This window comes from Alnus glutinosa, chromosome 7, assembly GCF_958979055.1.
Source record: "Alnus glutinosa chromosome 7, dhAlnGlut1.1, whole genome shotgun sequence".
NCBI lineage: Eukaryota > Viridiplantae > Streptophyta > Magnoliopsida > Fagales > Betulaceae > Alnus > Alnus glutinosa.
The window spans coordinates 2,722,363-2,742,444 of record NC_084892.1 but is presented as its reverse complement, the minus strand read 5'-3'; the positions used below and the strand labels follow the sequence as shown (position 1 = coordinate 2,742,444).

The 20,082-nt window shown below is 34.8% G+C and overlaps 3 protein-coding genes and 1 non-coding gene across 5 annotated transcripts; 2 read left to right on the top strand and 2 right to left on the bottom strand.

Moving 5' to 3' along the window:
• Positions 1-449: 449 nt before the first annotated feature.
• Positions 450-3,005, bottom strand: LOC133872268 (acyl carrier protein 2, mitochondrial-like). Its single transcript, XM_062309744.1, has 2 exons — positions 2,755-3,005; positions 450-898 (listed from the first exon to the last, which is right to left on the bottom strand). The coding sequence occupies exons 1-2, from the start codon at positions 2,941-2,943 to the stop codon at positions 722-724; spliced, it is 366 nt and encodes a 121-aa protein (XP_062165728.1). The 5' UTR covers positions 2,944-3,005; the 3' UTR covers positions 450-721.
• Positions 3,006-3,961: 956 nt separating this feature from the next.
• Positions 3,962-10,604, bottom strand: LOC133874337 (probable purple acid phosphatase 20). Of its 2 annotated transcripts, none has more exons than XM_062312234.1 (5): positions 10,297-10,604; positions 6,906-7,197; positions 5,378-5,952; positions 5,146-5,234; positions 3,962-4,305 (listed from the first exon to the last, which is right to left on the bottom strand). In XM_062312234.1, exons 1-5 carry the CDS (start codon positions 10,465-10,467, stop codon positions 4,116-4,118), a joined length of 1,317 nt encoding a protein of 438 aa, XP_062168218.1. In that variant the 5' UTR covers positions 10,468-10,604; the 3' UTR covers positions 3,962-4,115. The 2 variants fall into 2 exon arrangements, with proteins under 2 accessions (XP_062168218.1, XP_062168219.1); XM_062312235.1 differs by lacking the exon at positions 10,297-10,604 and adding an exon at positions 8,523-8,751.
• Positions 10,605-12,653: 2,049 nt separating this feature from the next.
• On the top strand, positions 12,654-12,726 carry TRNAF-GAA (transfer RNA phenylalanine (anticodon GAA)). Its single transcript has one exon. It is a non-coding gene; the product is annotated as a tRNA-Phe (tRNA).
• Positions 12,727-14,358: 1,632 nt separating this feature from the next.
• On the top strand, positions 14,359-19,555 carry LOC133873134 (purple acid phosphatase 22-like). The gene is made up of 5 exons (XM_062310858.1): positions 14,359-14,530; positions 14,629-14,920; positions 17,247-17,815; positions 18,476-18,564; positions 19,156-19,555. Exons 1-5 carry the CDS (start codon positions 14,387-14,389, stop codon positions 19,373-19,375), a joined length of 1,314 nt encoding a protein of 437 aa, XP_062166842.1. The 5' UTR covers positions 14,359-14,386; the 3' UTR covers positions 19,376-19,555.
• The last annotated feature ends 527 nt before the right edge of the window (positions 19,556-20,082 follow it).

The following is a 20,082-nucleotide window of genomic DNA, read 5'->3' as shown; positions in this document are numbered from 1 at the left end:
AATCTACTTGCACTAGGGATGGTGGAGTCATATCCTTGTGAGCTTTACCTCTGCTAAATTTGCATTTCCATCATGCTCCTCGTAAATCTTTTGTTTAATAGAAAAGAACTACCCTATTGGGCAAGCGTGCTAGATCTACACCAAAAATGTTGCATGCTCAAATTTCAAATGCGTAACGGGATAATTTTGAATAGGTGCCTCTTTAACAACATAGTCGTGTTATAGACTTACAATAAGATGAGATAGATAACACCCAAGTGATGATAACCCTAATCTTAAAATAATAATAATAAAACTAATTCTAACTCTAAAGGTTACAAGGAGTTATCATTAATATTGAAAAAGGAAGAAAAAGAAAGATGCATATATCCTTTTTACCCGAAGACTACATACTTCACTCACAATCCACTAGGAACCAGTCTACCACTTTTGTACTTTATCCACAGCCGTTCCACAAAGAACCACAATTTATTCACTCATTTGAGAACTCTAAGTTCACATCACCACTACAGTTTCATAAACAACAGCATCACCATATTTGACTTTTAAAAACATCATTATGAATCCAAAAGCAAAGTGCTCAGATTTAAGGAGGCATAAAAATTTGGCAAACATGTCTTTAATTACCAAAGGAAAATTATTACAAACTACCGATGGACACCACATTGATAGTCTAGAACATAACGAAATTTGTGATTTCACCTGGCAACCAAAGAGAATCTTATTTAGCTTGTGGATGGGCTGTAAGGTAGTCAATGAGATGACCCGTGGTTGAAATCTTGTTGGCTTCATTATCCGGGATATCAACTGCAAATTCTTCTTCCACAGCTATCAGAACTTGATTATTGTCCAATATATCCAGTTGCAAGTCATCCTTAAAACTTGCTGTTTGAGTCACCTGTACAATCGCAAAATAAGAGGTATAAGAATAAAACCAGATGTGAGAAGGGAAGCAGTGAAAATGAAAGGGAGAATTCTGAAATTACAAGATCCAAGATCCAAGATCTAAATGACCTGACCCAAAAAACAGAAAGGGAGGGAGGAGGGGGGAAGTCCTAATACCACAGAAAGAACCAGAGAATGCTACAAAAATATGCTAAATTGTTATCCAGATTAGCTGTTATTCATATCTAATATCTCATGGCACCATTCTTTTGGTTAGAAACTTTATAAAAAGTAACAAGATAACAAAAAGGAAGAAGCAGAAAAGAATATGCCACGTGCAACACTTTATAGTGATGTACAATTTCATACAGTTATGAAAATAAACCTTGTCTATCAGGAGCAATTTAAACTCCAAACTAGAAGTATTCAAGTCCTGGGGGAACCAATAGTAGAGAAAGTGGGTGTGGGAGCACAATGAGTCTTGCTTTTCGCAACTAGGCTTTAAGGTTTTCATACGGCAAGTAGCTCTCATATTGCAAATAGAAACACACAAGGTGACCATTATAGTCTACTATTTAATTTTCTGATCTACTAAGTATGAACTTTCATATGGCCAGTTGGATAATGGAGAGCAAGTTTCAACTAGAAATCCATATAATGGATCTCCACCCATTTTGCAGCAAGGACTGGAACTTATACTTCCCCAAGGGCATTCCCCATTGCACCCATAAACACAAATATAGCATTCAAAGATTGCTTTCAGAACGGTGAAATGAAAGGATTTCATGTGCGATGGAATCCTAGTAGAGTAATAACAATAAAAGTGACTAGTTCGTTTGGTATAGTGGTTTCAAAACGTGCGGTTTGACAAAAATAGCGATTTCGAAACGTAGCTAATGAAAACCCGATTTTTAAAAACGCAGATAAGCGTTTGATAAAAATGCGGTTTGACATTTAAAATCATGGTTCGACCTTTAAAATCATTCGTTTTTAAAACACACTCTTACTTGCAGCTTGAAAACATTGATTTTTCTACATTACCAAACTGCCATTTTTTCAAACGCACTTCGAAACAGGATACTTTTAGCAATTTTGTTTAAAAACGCGCTTTTGGCGTGCGAAATCGTGGGACCAAACGCACTCTAACCAATTTCAGGGGGTTGTATAGAGTTGGCATGTGTTTTCTTTTGTGACACACGCAAACTCTCTATTTAGTGAGCAACAACAAGAAGAATTAACACCAATGAGAAATTCTCTTGGTGCGTGCTATTTGTACTGGTGAGAGACACGGTTTTGGGTGTATTTGGATTAGGATTTGAGGGGTTTTCACCATCATTATAATCCACCTTTAAGTAATGGAGTTTTCCCTTCCACTGCCTAAAGGTGACAAATACATCATTTTTCTGCTTCAAAAAGATAAATTGTTAAGCCTACGCCCGTAGCATTAAGCTTTTGTAGCGAGTTGGTATCTCTCTCATCCATAATTGAGTAAGCATATCATCAAAAGAAACCATTTGATAAATATATGCCGGGAGTCATGTGCATTAATTGAAAAGGAAAAAGTTAAATCAGGCAAGACCCAAAATCACTCTCGCCCAAAACAAAACAAAGATTTGAAAGATTGCATTTTTCTTTCTTTTGGATAGATATGCGTATCAAAAAGTTTCTATTTTCCTACATATTCTTAGCAATCAACCAGACCCTAAGATTTCCACCAACGCAATCACATAAACAACACCAAATTTGAAAGTCCTTCCAAATAAAACAAAAATCACTCTAATTTTCCCTTTGACCAAACAGACCAAATCAGAACAAAAAAAGAAGTTAGATTTAATATTCGTGTGTGCCAGCGACTCAGGGAGAGAGTACCTTGGTGGGATCGATGGAAGGCGTGGATCTGAGAAGATCGAGAACACGGAAAGTGACTTCCTGCTTTTCCAGGACAGCCGAAGGAGAATACACCGACGGTGCTGATTGAGAGAAAACCCTACCTCCTCTGATCATTGGCGCGGATGATGATGATCTAAGAGCTCGGATTCCAGCTCGAACGGCCTGCATTTTCTCGCTCTTTCACTACTGATTCACTCAGACACCCTCGCACACGCACAGGGTTCTCGGGGTTGATAAAAGTTCGCTTGCGAAGACGCTGCGTTTTAGGCTAAACGGTATGTGGCCCTTGAGGGTAGACTCCTCGACTTGAGGCCATGCTGCAAGTCGTTTAGGGAAAGAGGTATTATGATGAATTCTCTCGCCCACGTTACGATTTTGTAGATAAAAAATATAATTTTAAATTAAATTGTAAAAAGTAAATTATTTAAAATTGTGTTTTTAAAAAAGTACAATTTGAAAACGCTGAAAATTTATCTTTTCAAATCTCAAGTAATGTGGTGCTTTTTTTAAAACGCACAATTTTAAAGGCTAAACTGCGATTTTAAAGGCCAGACTGCGATTTTGTCAAACGCTTAATTGAGTTTTTAAAAATTATGTTTTCAAATTGTTATTTCGTGAAATTACAAATCCAAACCGACCCGGCCTTAGTGATGCTTAATTTACCATTTTTGTTTGATTTATAAGTAAATAGAATCAACATGGTAGTATAAAATTATTCGGTATGCATGAGAAGGATCCATTTTTCTTGAGCATATGCATATCTACCAAAAACCAAGGAAGCCACACACAATTCTCCCTGTGTCTTTTGGAGCATGTAATGATCACTTGTGTTTTGAAAAGAGGAAGATTAGAAATTACATTTTATCTTACAATTGTTCTACAATGTTGAAAAATGTGTGTGAAAATTACATGCTCCAAAAGACATAGTGAGAATTATCTTACAATTGTTCCGCGTTCTAACATTACTCATTTAAAAATGTGTAAAAATCACGTGCTCTAAGAACATGTGTCAATCATAAAAAGTCATCTTTACGTACACCTGCTTGTATTTCCTCAATTAATCATGTTTATTATTTTTGTTTTTGTAAAACGCAACCAAACAATTTTCTTTAAGTGAACCTTAACGGATTGGCGGGTCGATCGACTCGAAACCGACACACCAACCCATATTACCAGCCTTACTACATACTGTAATTGGTTCTCAGGCACTGTGATTCTTTCCTGGGTAGCTAACTATAAGGCCATGTCCTTCGCTATGTGGAGAAATATGGCCAAAATATATATCCTAGCTTTTATTATCTCTTTGGAAGGAACATATATAACAAACATTTGTTAACAATCTAGGTTTGCACTTTACAAGCAGGGTCGGATGATAGGCTTCTCAACCAGATTGAGTCACTAAGAGCCGCCACATCGTCATCATTTCTGTTCCATGTCCAGAGCGCATGGGTTGCATTCACCACTTCCAATTGCCCATGCCCAAAGCTCGCCTCCCTCACAATGGATATATCGGGCTTTGGATCTATAAACCTGCAAGCACAAGAATGCACTCATGAAGTCCATCATTTTTTATCCGTGTAAGTTTTTTTTTTTATTTTTTATTTTTATAATCGGTGATTTAACATAGTATTAAAGTGATGTATTGAATTTGAATATTGTCTTCGTAATTCATCTCCTATTTCAATTGAATATTTCCTGCATTGGACTTTACTTATTAAATGAGAATTTGAACTTACACGTGAGAAAAATAATAGAATATTAAGAGTGAGTTTTAACCTACACGTAATGTAAGGGAGACTGGGAGAGTAGTGTTAAGTCTATTAAATCATCACTTATCCTAAAAGGTTAAGTTTATATATAAGAAATGGTAAATTTAATCATTTCAGTTATATTCTAACACTTCCCTTCATATATGAGCTCAAACTCCTTCTTAATAGGTGGTTCCCAACACGTGAAATATTTAATTGAAATAAGAGGTGAATGATGAAAATAATGTTCACCATGTTAAATCATCAGCATTCCAAAAGCAGAGGACGTTTGGATATGCGATTTTTTGTTTTGTTTTGTATTGTATTCTTTTTAACTTTTTTTCATTATTACGGATATCGAGAAAAAAAAGAAAGTAGAGACATTATGTTTGAAATGATATTTAGGTGATAATTGTTTTTGAAAAAAATAGAAAAGAAGAGAGAAGAGTGGAGTTTGGGGATGTTCCTAAAGAAAATTGTAAATTTAGTTATTTAATTTATATTCCAAATAAAATCTACTATTTTCTACCCCTTTAAACATGCAAGATATACTCATACAGTATGATGCTTAAACGATCGCAAGGATATATAGGCATGGTATCGAAGATATGAAAGCTCTTACTTGCTGGCAAGGCCTTCACTGTTCCCACCATCCCCAATGGTTATATACACCGGACCACAATTGTCAGCCTTCCCATTATAAACGCGAGTCTGAGAGATCGAGAAAGTAATTAGCACCAATGGAAAATGGAAACAGGTCAATAAATTAATTAATTAGCATTAAAGAGTTTTATTTATATATGTCGATCCATGCAGCAATAAAATAAGTAAGGGAGAAAGAAATTAAAGCTTACAAAGCGCTCATATGCATGAACATGTCCAGCAAAAACAACATCCACGCGAGCTTGGTAGAGCATCCCTTCCATGGCTGCCTTCATATCAACCGACTCTTTCTCCCCCTGATGAGCAGTATTAGAATTATACCATGGCGCATGAATGAGCGCTACTGTCCACGGAGTCATTTTCCGATCAATCTTCCCTAAGTCTGCCTGTAACCACTTATACTGTGGCGAGCCAGGACCAAAATCTGTGTACGAACCCAACATGATGACATGAACCCCGGCTACATTGAAAGAGTAGTAGAGGTTCGAGCCCGACCCACTCTCTTCATACGGCATGCGCCATCTTGCATTGTAGGCTGTGAAGGGTATGGAGTGGAATGCTGGAAACTTCTCAATCTCGTGGTTGCCTTGGGTCACCAACCAAGGCCGCTGGCTGGCCAGTGGCTCGACCAGCCTGCCGAATGAATCCCATAAAGGCTGGTACAAATCTGCATATGATAAGTCTCCTGGCAGGAGCAGCATGTCGTAGTTCGATTTTGCTATGTGTTGGAGGGTTGTGTTGGTCCACCCAGTCTGTCCAAGATCACCTACATCGATCATGCAGTTTTGCATTTTTTAATATATTAATTAAATAATTAAATAATTTATTTTTATGAGTGGATAGAATATATATCCGATTGCCACCAACTGACTATCTACCAACTGTCACCGAATTGTCATAATTTGTTTAATTAGCCCAAAAACATATTCAATGAACACTTGTTTAATTAGCTCAAAAAATGAAAGAACAATTGTTTGACCCAAAGAAACGACCCGGCCATTTTGGCCCAATATAAAAAGCTCGCGATTAATTGACTTAACCGACCGATATTTAATCGACTTCACCGGGTCAACTGAAATAGTCTAAATTTACTCCTGTCGGTATAAAGTCGGTTAATTAATTGACTTTTTCGGTTTGATGGCAAAACTATTCTTACCGTTATCGATTTAACTGATACCTAGTCCTACTTATTTTTAGTGGTGATTTAAAATAATATCAGAGACAAATATAAGTCATGAGTTCGAACTATGACTTGACAATTCACCTTTAATTTCAATTAAATATTCTACATATTGAGCTCACTTATTAAAAAAAGCTATTTGAGCCCACACTTGAAACAGAGTGTTAAAACATTAATTAAATGATTAAGTTTATTCATTCTTATTTGCTTACGCTTTTAGAATAAGTAGTGATTTAACATGTTTAATTTGAACATGAACCGGTATAAAATAAGACATATATATAGGTCCTCAAATGATTCACTATTTATAACCTAATGATCATCAACATCTAATTTCTTCTTGAAACCGATTTGATTATTTTTTATTCATGCTTGCGTTACTTATATATGACAGACACAATTCTAGTAAAATTGCAGTGAGAATCACAAGGTTAATTTGTTCAACCAAATTTGTAGAAAAACTATGTCCAAATATTTTTACCTGTATATCACAAATAATTAAATTGTAAACTATGTGTAATGAGCTTAATTATGCATACCTACAACAGCAAATTTGATTGGGAACTGAGCTGGCGGGGTTTTGAAACTGAACTCACGGGAGGGATTTGAGCCACAACGGTAGTAATATACTGAATTGGGGTTCAATGGACCAATTACCACCTCATGAATTTCACCGGATTTGTACATCAAGTAACTGTAGGAAGAGGTACTCCCAGTTGCAGAAAGGCTGTATACCCCAGGAGATGTACCATAATCTACTGTGGCCGGGGTTGAGCTGTCAGTAATCCATGAAATCCTCATTTTATCTTCGCCAACTGAAGATATATGCACCTGCAGCATTATTAATGGAAGCTATCAACAGTACTACAACCCAAGTTCTGCTCTGGTCATAGCCACTAGCTTGGACCATATATTGTGATTCGACTCCCATCTATTTATATTTGCGTTATCACTCTAAAATGACTAATTAAATTTTAATTTAAACTATTTATAATTGCTCATAAAAGTTCATTGTATGTGAGCTAATCATCTTCTTAATATAATACTGAGGGGTTACAATAAATGTCCTTTTAAGTAACATATATGCCTCGAGCTTGGAAAAATAAAATGAAATTGTAGACATGCATTTGATTACAGCTGATTGAGTTAAATGGTGAATCCTTTCTTAATTCATGAAATAAGATTGAAAAATCCAACACCCATCTGTTTTTGTAATTGTTTGCTGTAATTCATTGAATTAATTCATATGCATGTCTTGCAGCCCAAGCCACTTACGATCGATCAGGTTGGGGCTTTAGGCCGACTTACTAAATTCAACACGGCCCAAGTTGTAGTGATCCTGGGCTCTGGCAGGGACGTCGATGTAGTAATTTATTTATTTATTTATTTTTTATTTTTAAGTACTTCAACCAAATTACAATGCAAGCTTAAGGAGACTCGGACTAAACTTAATTAATTAGGGCAACTGCCAATTATTAACTTGCCTAATATAATTTTATTGACTTATCTAATATAATTGTAGTGACTTATCTTACATGGCAATGCATATTATTGAATTACACAAAATAATTTAAAGCAACACTTAATGCCATTGACCCTTGAAAATAAAATTAAATACTAATAACTTGCTCCGCATTAACCTACCTATGACATTTATGTGACAGTTTAAAATAATGAGAGGATTTTTAGAATTTGGTAGTCCGAATTTCATAAAAAATTGGACAAGTTAATTAAAAGATGGGCTATGGTACTTATCTATTATGAGCAGCTTAGTGTCGGGCCATCTACTCGGACTCCCAACAACCCTCTCTTTTAGAAATTCGGCCAACCTAATTTTAGGTGATTCAAATTTCTATGAATCGGTTTATAATGAATTTGGACAACACACCAACCCATCTCTCTTTTTTCTTTTTTTTAATGAATAAAAATAATTCTTTGATGAATAAACCACCATTCTCAATCTCTCATTTCACGGTTGAATTTTACTTTGATAATAATCTAAAACGGACAGTGCTGCAATAGTTGCTATTATCTCCTTGAACTGATCGATCAAACAATGGGCCACAATCTAAACGTATATTTATTTCCTAATTAATTTCCGGCGACGGATTCAAACGAACAAAACTAAACCACATAAAGAAGATAGGAATTGATACCTGTTGAGGAGAAGTAGAGCTAACATTTTCGAACTGGTTCTTAAAGAAGGTCGTCGGAAGGGGCGGCGGTAGATTGTACGTGTAAAGACTAGTACTGCCTAAGAATCCATTGAAGGCCAGGCCTGTGGATGCGAGAAACAGCCCCAGCCCTCGTGCGGCCATTGTGAGAGATTGGAATATCCTCGCATGTCAGAGGATATTCAGCTGAATTTTACTGTTTTTTTTTTTTTTTTAATTATTCTTTCGTTTAATGGGTGAGAAATAAATATCTTCCTCATTTGTCTCCTTATAATTTATATCCACCGAGATAATATCTTTCTCATTTGTCACATCCGTTACAAACAAAACAAGGCCACGGGAAATCGGCGTTTAAGACAAAGCTCGTGGCTTCATCTGTCGACGCCGCCGGTGCAAAAAATATTCAATCATTTGGAACGTATATTACATTATTCCTTTTTCTTTTTTTCCCTTATAATTTACATATGATTCTATATAAAGAGTAATCATTATCATGGGAAAATAAAATATTAGTCCCAAAATACTGAATAATTAGTTTCGTTATATGTTAGATAACACTTATGATAAGAGGTACTTACGAGAAAAGAATATACTTTAATGATCAGAGTTTTTCTTTAAATTGAGTTGAAAGAATTTTTCTAATTCAAATTATAAAATTGTCACATGTACCTTATATACATATATAAGTTTTCATCTTTGAAGCTTATAAAAATGTCTTTTCTTCTTCTTTTAACTTAACACATGAGGGTCATTACGATCGAGAAGCGTTCGAGTAATGACATTTTCTCTAAAATGGGAGTAACTGTAAAGTTATGGTTTGAATTTAAAACTTCTATTTTGATATAATGCAGGTTAAATCACCAGTTATTTCAAGAATTTAATCATTTAATTAATATTTAAAGAAAATCAACATTTGTTGGCAACCTAACTAGCTAGCTAGGACTGAGACCCAAAAAAAAAAACCAAATTAAAGATAAAGTAATGCTAGAAACCACATGACAACATTTCCTAAGAGAGTCTAGCACGAAAACATTGTATAAGAGCTAGCTAGGGAACTAGAAATTCACAAGAGATAGAACATGCATTAATCAGTCTCTTCGATCTTTTGGTTTTGTATATAGTTTTAAAGTTAGTAAGAATTGATATTGATCAAAGATTAATTTGGTAATCTACCTTCCCTTGACCTTAACTTGGAGACAAAAGGCTGTCATCCTCTTAAAGTCAACAAACAATTAGGTTGGTATTGAAATTTTGTATCATATCCTAGAATCTCCCCACATGCAACATACAAAACTACATGGTGTAATAAACCTATATATTAATTGAGAATGATAATTTGTAAATAAAATTAACAGTTTGGTACTTCAAGGGTCAAACCCTCCTTTTGGCAGTTCAAGGGCCAAAACCTACAATTTACTTGATAATTTTCTGGATGCTTTTCATTAAGAAATATTTTGACTTAATACACAAGATGATGGTGTAATGATAACTTCTACACCCATTATCCCACCAACCATTAACTGCTATTGAGTATTCCACGTTCATCCACGCCAGAAGGTAAGAGCTTTCTTTCTAAGTACTAAATTAATTATTATTAGGCGGATATATAAGACCTGGGAATGTTTTTTCCAACACAGAAATTCTCGCTCATGATTTAATTTCCGGCAAAAGATTCATACCAAAAATAAAGACGTATATATATATATGCTACTTAATGAAATATATATATTACTGAAAGACATGACAAAATTGATACCTGTTGCGGAGAAGCATGATCAAAATCTTTCGATACAGTGTCAACGAGGCGCTTGCGCATAGGCGGACGGTTGTATGAATAAGCGCCGCCAAAGAATCCGGCGAAGGCCACATGCATGGCCAGTAGTACTACTGCAAACGTTGGAAACAGCCCCTGCCCTCGCACACCCATGGTGTCGCGCGCTAGACCCCTCGAAGATAGAAGATGAACCAGAAGGAGAGAGAAGAAGAAGAAGACAAACGACCCTCACATGTACGTGGAGTGGAGATATCAGATAATGGAACTCTGAATTTTATTGCTTATATATATAATTTGCACTTTCTACTCGCATACAGGTATATATGGCCGAGCAATGAATTACGCAAATGATGTCCGTCTTGACTCGTGAGTCGTGATATAATAATTAATTTAACTACCGTTTGACACGTAGAAGGTGCAAATTGAAAGTCCGTACGTTTCTGATGTGGTTCGAATATCCCAGGCATTTCACAGGCTTGGATTTCGATGCTGGAAAATTCTACAATATTTTTATATTTTCGTCTATGTCAAATATATATATAAATATATATATATATATATATATATATATATATATATATATATATATATATATGATGTAGATGTGGTTGCAAGTTTTCGTCACGGTTCAGGTGTTGCATGCGGTTGGTCTCATGCACAGTTTTCCTTTTCTCATTGGCAGTTTCCGAAAACGATTTGCCGTTTCAGTTTACCCGAAATGACTCCTTTTGGTTTTGATTGGTACGTAAGAAATCTATTGGAACCGATAGACTTTAATACTAAAATAACTTAGAGATAATAAGTTATCTTTATTGATAATATTAGAATTAGGATTAGATTAGGATTTAAATGCTACAATAGTATGTTATCATTATTGATAATATTAGAAGTGGTTTATTCTAGTTAGTCTTTTATTAGTGTTATGGGTCTACATCTTATGGCATAAGAAGTCTTGTAGTAGCAAGATTCTCTTAATTTAGAATAAGAATATATAATTTCATTAGGAGTTTTAAACTGGAATAGCTTAGAGATAATAAGTTATCTTTATGGAAAATATTGTTAGATTTACAACACCAATACAATAACTGCACAACAACCCCTTATATGAGGGTGGGTCCACACACTGTAGCACACCTTCATGTGAGAGATTGTTGTGCAATTGTTATGATGATATAGTGCAAGAATCAAATCTCCAACATGACGTTTCTGTAGCGCCCCATACGAGCGGTTGTCTTAACTTTTCCGACAAAGGAAGAAGGTTAATTTTTAAAAAAATAGTAAATATATAAATAAATGTTTTACCCAAACTTGCCATCATCAAGTCACGATCTTTACAAACTTCTCTTCTCTGGCCGGCCAGCAAGAGAACCACCTTGTCACGTAACATTTAACAAAACGTGTAGCTTTTGTCCCGCCGACATGCCCAATGGGCCAGTGCATACCGTACCGATCGAAAAATCTAGTTGTGTCTCTTTTTGCTCCAACTTTGATGTGACTATCCGAAATGGGTTGGCAGTGTGGAAGCGGTACTGGCCGGTTCATAGTCTCTAAAAAGCATTCTCTCTGTAAATTCATTTACTTTATTGGAACGTCGCTGATCTAACTATTGGAGACAATGATCGGAGATATTTATGATCAGCTTCAATGTATCCGCATTCGAACTATTTTGAAGATTTCTCCTAATGTTAATTTTAGAGCACATTAACTTATTAAATGGACTAATTGGATATATATATATATATATATATATATTCCTTGTACATGTTTGTTCTCTGTGATGGACTTGTTGAACACATGAGAAGAGTCTGCTGGTGGTATTGGTGCATATGAACATGCATGACGCTTGTGTTGCTTTATGAGACCAAATCGTAGGCATTAAGAGTAGATTTGAGATTTTAATTTCGTAGATAAAAAAAAAATTTGTAGAAAATAAATTGTTTGGTAATTATATTTTTAAAAAATTGCAATTTAAAAATGCAGAAAATTGCTTTATCAAATCGTAGATAATGTGGTTTTTTGAAAATGTAGAATTTTAAAGATTAAACTGTGATTTTGCCAAACGCTTAGCATGTGTTTTTAAAAATTAATTTTTTAAATTGCACTTTTTTAAATCGGAAATCCAAACAATAATAAAATTATTAACATATTTTACTATTTTAGCATTTTTTGTTGAACATATATTGTAATTTTTGTAGTGAAATATTGAAAATACTCCTCTGTAGTAAAGACTAAAGAAAACGCGCTTGGGAATTGGGAGTACTGTTGCCCGTTGGGATCTCTCCTCTTACTGGCTAACAATCTTCTAACAAATATAAAATGGTGGAAGCATCATTCAACTTGCGGGGATAGCTCAGTTGGGAGAGCGTCAGACTGAAGATCTGAAGGTCGCGTGTTCGATCCACGCTCACCGCAATTTCGGACCACGAGAGAGATGTGAGTGGGCCATTTGCTTTAGCTTGCTATTGCATAGGCCCAGGAAAGTCCCCGGGCCTCTTTCTGCAGAGATGCAGCCTCGGAAACGAGGTAGTCTTCGAGTTCGGAATTCTGTCGCCCTCGTGCGAAGGGCTGAGACGCGTGTGGAGCCTTTGAATTCCTGCCGAAGCTGGTTGGCCGACAACGCAGTTATTCACGTGGTCCACTGGGCTAACTGAACGGGGCTTACTCTCTCGTGGTCCATTTTTATTTTTTATTTTTTTTTAAAAAAGATAGGTGGAGTTTATAGTAGATTCTCAGGATATCCTGATGAGTCATTAGTTGTACGAGCGGTGTCATTAATGAAGTATTCATTAGTTTTTTTTTTTGACAACGAAGTATTCATTAGTTGAGTTCTCGCAATTGATTTCCTCCGCCTTCTTTATTTGTTTAACTATTAATTAAATAATAAAATTTATTTATTTTTTTTATGAAAAAAAGAATGGAAGACCACTTAAAAAAAAGAAATAATTCATTTTCTATCTTGTCCTTCTGTTATTCTTACACTTTTTAAAATTACAATTAAATTTGTAGGATCTATATAGATCTTACACATAAGTCTTATATATTTAATGGTAAATATCAAAAGAGAATGTATAGCAAGTCTGGAATAATTAAAAAAACTCCCAAACTTACTTTTTTGGGCTTCTTCAGCCTCAAAACATAATTAATTACCACATTATACATATGTTTCAATGTAGACATCTTTTAACCTCAAAAGAACTAGCTAGCTACCACACTAATTCCTATATGGGAACATTGGGAAGATCACGTTGGACCAAAGCCCTCGTTTGTTATGACTCATTAATCTCTTCTTACCGATATGGGAGTGAGAAATGATATTTTGTCACTCAAAGATATGACTATTGACATACCTCAATTCATTTACATGATTTTGTGATTTTTTGTTTAATAAAAAATAAATATAAAAGCTAATAGTTATATTATGGAATGGCAATATATCATATCTCTATGCAAATATATATGATCAGTATTGGTTATTCACTAAAATTTTATTAGTCATAGGTGCCCTAACTTCTTTTAGCACTCACGGTCCAATGTATTAACACGTTCGAATGTATTCTTCTAGAATAATATCCAAAATATTATAAAAAATAAAAGAAGAAGAAGAAGAAGAAGAATACAATATTGCTGGATTTCTCAAGTATTTTCATTAATTAGTTCAATAAATTATAAGCTATTAGCTAATCATGTTTCTTCATGATATCAGAAGAAATTTTAAAAAATAAAAAGTGAGAAAATTAATGTCTAGCATATATCAAGAAGTATTGGACCTGTAGTACGTACTATCGCCTACTGGTGAGTCGACAATATTTTACTCTAGAAACCCAGGTTGATTCAGATTCAGGCCAATTAAGCTGAGCCAAATTAAGCTAGCTGCTTGCGCAAGAAATTTCCGAGTGTTTATTCTTGCAAGCATATCCAAGAAGATGCCATGGTGGACAATTGCTTGACGCATTTCCAATCCTTTTTTATTTATTTTAATTATTATTATTATTTTCTCTCAAACCGCGCGCTCTTCTTATATGCCTTGCCTCTTCTCTTGGACTCCTTTAGCTTTACAACAGTAACGAATAAAATGTGGGCACACGTATTCCCTCTCCTTCTGACCATCTTCGTCTTCCCTCAACTCCTACAATCTCAGGACGATGATTTTTCTCGTCAACCTCCTGGGCAGATCATTCGCACCGGACATGATCGATCTCACTCCGATCCTCAACAGGTCTGTTCCATTTTCTCTTCTTTTTGAACCATAATAAGTGCATTTATTTTACACGTAACAATATTATATTAATTATTTGCCATGTTCAATCGTGTTAGGTTCATATATCACTGGCAGGAAGCGATCACATGAGAATTACATGGATTACTGATGACAAACACGCACCGTCGATCGTGGAATATGGAAAGGAAAAAGGGAGATATGATGAAAGCGCAAGGGGCGAACACACATCATACACTTACTTCCTCTATAGCTCCGGCAAGATTCACCATGTCAAGATCGGACCGTTGAAGCCCAGCACTACCTATTTCTACAAGTGTGGAGGTTCAGGCCCGGAATTCTCCTTCAACACACCTCCTTCGACATTTCCCGTTGAGTTTGCCGTAGTTGGTGAGTCCCCCCGACTTTCTAAATACGGTTATTTTAGTTAGTTGGAAGAGAAGTTGCTCACCGTTAGAATTGTACTCTAAATTTGTTTCGCAAGTTTCGAATATATATATATATATATATATATAGAATAATGATTCAATGCCACCAAAATATACAACTTTTCACCATCTTGCCTATGTGGCAAGGTGGTCCCCTACTACTTTTTGAGTTTTTTTATTTTTTAAAAATAAATTAAAGTGGGGGACCACATTGCCATATATATATATATATATATATATATATATATATATATATATGAGCAATGATTCACTACCACCTAAATATACAACTTTTCACCACCTTGTCTATGTGGTAAGGTGGTCCCCCACTTTAATTTATTTTTAAAAAATAAAAAAACTCAAAAAGTAGTAGGGGACCACCTTGTCACATAGGCAAGGTGGTGAAAAGTTGTATATTTAGGTGGCATTGAATCATTATTCATATATATATATATAGAGAGAGAGAGAGAGAGAAAAAAGTGATTGGTACACAATAATATTGTACAATTTGTGCACAATACAAGAAACATGGAGTGAGATTCATGTGGTGGATTCCACTCACATAGGTCTCACCATGTGTCTTGTGTTGTGCACAAATTACACAATATTGTCAATGTTGTTGTACAAGAATATTTTTCATATATATATATTTTCAAAAATAAAAAGTACATATCTTTTGTTAATAATTTAAAGTACGGAATATTTCTCAAATCATAACATAATTTTAAAAAAATTTACAAATTTTTACTAGAATATTTGGAGAAAACGTGTGTTTAATTTTTCAGGTGTTTAGGAGCTAACTTATTACTTCATAAACTGAATATATATATATATATATATATATATATATATATATATATAGAAAGGGGTGGCTCCGTGGCTCTCTGACCAGGAAAAAAAGAAGAAGAGAGATAATAAAACATTAAATTGACCCCCTCGAAAAAAAAGTGAATGGAACTTCTTAGAAGAGAAGCCGCGCGCCGTTATAAAACAAGCGGTGCATGCTTTAATTTGAAAAAGTAGCTTCGAAACGTCAACTACTAGGCTGTTATTAAAGAACTATTGTGACGACCTTATCGCCGCAAATGCACAAAAACTCACCTCTACGTCTTTTTTTTTTTTTTTTTTTTTTATTTTATAGATCCTCTACGTCTTCTTTAGTATGGCTGTGCTGAGACGAGTTTTGGGAAGGATTTGGCTTTACGTAATATATATAAAAAAAAAAATATGTGTTGTAGTTTTTTTTAAAAAAATTTAAATTTTTAATTTTTCTCATAAAATAGTTTGAATTAAATCTGGATCATTGATAAAATTACACTACATACAGTGTACTTTTTTTATAACACCTAAGCCAAAGGAAAGATGACTTATTGTAACGTGATCAATTTTCTTTTCAAGCTCCATATAGGTTCTGAACTCATGACAAGGATCATTATTATTAGGTTGTCCAAACTTCAAAGAAAATTCCGATCGATGCTCTGAAAGAGGAGATAGCGGGGCCCTACCTACTTTAATTTGGGTAGCCTAAAATATGAAACCACATGTTTAGAGTATGCATGTAGGCTCCACAATTATCCGGCCTCTCTTAAGCTATATCCTAATTTCATAGAAATCCGAGAAACTTAATAGTATTGAATCTCAGTCCCATGGTGCTTATAATTTAGAAAAACCCATCGGCAATAATACATCTATTTAGTAGATCATTTTTTAGGTAAATACACTACGTCGACAATATTGTCATTGCTAATATATATATATATATATAGTGTCGTCACTAAAATGTATTATGATAATTTTTATTATTGTCGCTAATTTATTTATTTATTGCGAGGCCTATAGTAGTCTCAAATAAGTCAAATTCCAATGCAAATATTTTTGCGTGGCTTTTTGCATGCACAAACATATTTCTCTTGCCAATATTAAGGACGACTAATTGTTGCCATTAGCAACGACCACATATTGTGGTTGTTGATATATGATTATTAAGAAATACTATAACTTTTTCTAGTGTTTGCCTATGATTTTTCTATGCTAACACGACACCCTGTTTTTTTGAATAAAAATATGAGGATGAAATCAAACTCTAGTTTTTATTATTACTATAAACATGGTACCATATCAACTTATAAGGACCTTAGAAAAACACATACTGAAGCTGCTCTAACATTTTTCATGATTATTAGGGATGACCCAAATATGTGGTTGCTAAAGCCTAGCTATTTTTCCTGTAATTTATGCATTGAAATGCGGTAATTCTCTCATGACCACAACCCAATTTTCCTTTACAGGCGATCTGGGACAGACTGAATGGACTGCATCAACCCTATCACATGTGGATAGCAGCGACTACGACGTGTTTTTGTTACCTGGAGATTTATCTTACGCCGACGGCCACCAACCTCTTTGGGACTCCTTTGGACGCCTAGTTGAGCCACAGGCAAGCCGCCGCCCATGGATGGTGACAGAAGGGAACCACGAGATTGAGATCTTACCCAACAGTAATCCCTTCGGCTTCACGGCTTACAATGCCCGGTGGCTGATGCCGTACGAAGAGAGTGGCTCAACCTCAAATTTATATTACTCGTTTGAAGTTGCCGGGACTCACATCGTAATGTTAGGGTCTTACACGGATTTTGTCGTCGACTCGGCTCAGTACAAGTGGCTTGAGGCTGATCTGGCTCGAGTTGACAGGAAGAAGACCCCATGGATTGTTGTGCTTTTGCATGCGCCGTGGTATAACACTAACACAGCCCATCAAGGTGAAGGAGAAGGCATGAGACAGGCAATGGAAGAGTTGTTGTATAAGGCACGGGTGGATGTGGTTTTTGCTGGGCATGTTCATGCATATGAACGATTCGTAAGTCACTTGGCTAAATTAAAATTAAAAGCATATATATGAATCATATGATAGCATGCAGGACTAGGATCCCCGAAATATAATTAGTCTGTGCCCGTATTTTACATAAATTTGGATAGCTTAAGAGTCTAAGACTGAGGATTGTGGGTCTCATCTGCGCGCCTAGCTAGCTTGTTGCCCATGATAAGTAGGCCTTACAGCCCATCTCTTCGGCCATCCGAATTTTTTACTAATTTCTAGGAAACTCAATCCCTGATTGTGGGACCCTATTTCAATATATATATATATATATATATAATCTTTTATTACGTTGGCAATGAAAATGTAAATTTAGGCATGGGGTATTTTTAAAAATTTCATTAAATTCTTATTGATACTTAAATCTTTTTAATTTTTTTTTTAACTTTTTAATTTTTCTAAGAAAAATGAGAGGTATTTTCAAAATTTTAACAGGATTTTACGAAAAATTAATTGTAACAAAATGTTGAAATTGAAAAAAATTGAAAGTTGAATACCCTAAATTACTACTTTTTAAAGTTTGAGTACTTAATTGTAAAATTGATGAAATATCCGGGTTATAAGTTTATTTTTTATTTTTTATTTTTTATTTTTTTATTATTAATTATTATTTATTTGGATTCTACTCTCAATGTGTTGCAGACTAGGGTTTATGATAACGAGGTTGACCCATGCGGTCCGGTGTATATTACTATCGGTGATGGAGGAAACCGCGAAGGACTTGCACTAGAGTGAGTCCTCTTGAATTTCAGTTATTAATTAATGTGACTGTTGTTTACAATCCTTAAAATTCATCGTTTGCCAAGTTTCATTGCCTTTAAAAAGGCAAAAATATGGCCAGAGATCAAGTTCGATCGGGTTCAAATTAAACTGAATCGATCTAATTAATTTGGCTTTGATTTCAAACCAAATTGATCGAGGTAGGTCATGCGTCGGGTTTAGGTATAAAATTATATAGGTTATTTTTAATTCAAGTCAAAATCTTCAATCTTAATTTACTATTTTTGTGTTCAGTTCGTATTAAATTCGTGAATTTCTTACCTCGACGAACCACAGATTGTCCACTGAATTTCTAGGCCCTATACCCCGGCCCCCAGCTCGAAAAAGCTAACGTCTTAAATTTCCAGTATGAATGACCTTTAGGGGTTCTTACAGGCCGGCAATCCATGATTGAGAATTTGATGGCCGGCCTAGGGGAAGGGTCACATCCGGTAGTTGGACAGTCCAAATGAAAATATATATAATTTTTTTTCCCCCTGTTAAAATATTCTCGATAATTTGGAGTAATATATATGTATGATCGATGCAATGTTTATGTGCAGGTTCGAGGAGCCTGCTTCTCCTCTGTCGTTGTATCGGGAACCAAGCTTTGGGCATGGACGGTTGAGGATAGTGAATGAAACACATGGATATTGGTCATGGCACCGCAACAATGACTTGGACGCATTTGTGGCGGATGAAGTCTGGTTAGAAAGCTTAAGCACGTCTAAAGCATGCTGGGATATTGTGGATAAGCAAGCACCTCCTAATGATGAACTCTAATTAATTAAGCAACCAAGACTATCTAATTGTATATTATTTCAACTCAAGGGATGAGACCATAAATAATTTGTGTAAATATTTCTTCTAATTTGTTGATGTTCCATGCATGCTTGTTAAGTGCTTATTAATTAATGTCTAAACCTTAATAATTAGTAATTCATTGGCTCTGTTGTTCTTGTATTTTAGAGGGTGCATTTTACATTTGGTTTGAAAAAGCATTAATTATTATGTGACACAATGTTTTTTTGGTGTTTTTAAGACTATGCGTATTATCTGTTAATGTTTTTATTTTGAGAGAAGAAAACAAAAGGCAGAAAGCTACCAAAAGGTTAATTATCCTTGACCTAATGTAATTCCATATTCACCTTCAAATTAATTAATTGGCAAGTTTTATGAAACCTTCTGACAAATTAAATCACACACCATACATGATGGAGCTAGAATAAAGTTGTTTTTTTTTTTAAAAAAAAAAAAAAAATTAGTCTATTAGACTAACATGCGTTTAATATATATATGTGTGTGTATGTGATTCTCATGTCTATTTTTATTAGAACATGTGATTTTGAAATATATAATTATTTTCTTTTAGAAAAAAATACATATAAAAATCACATGCATTTTGAACATATGTCATCTTATCAGATTGAATTAATTAGAAAAACTTTACTCAATAAATTACCTTTATCACAACCGTTTAGGTTCTTGTC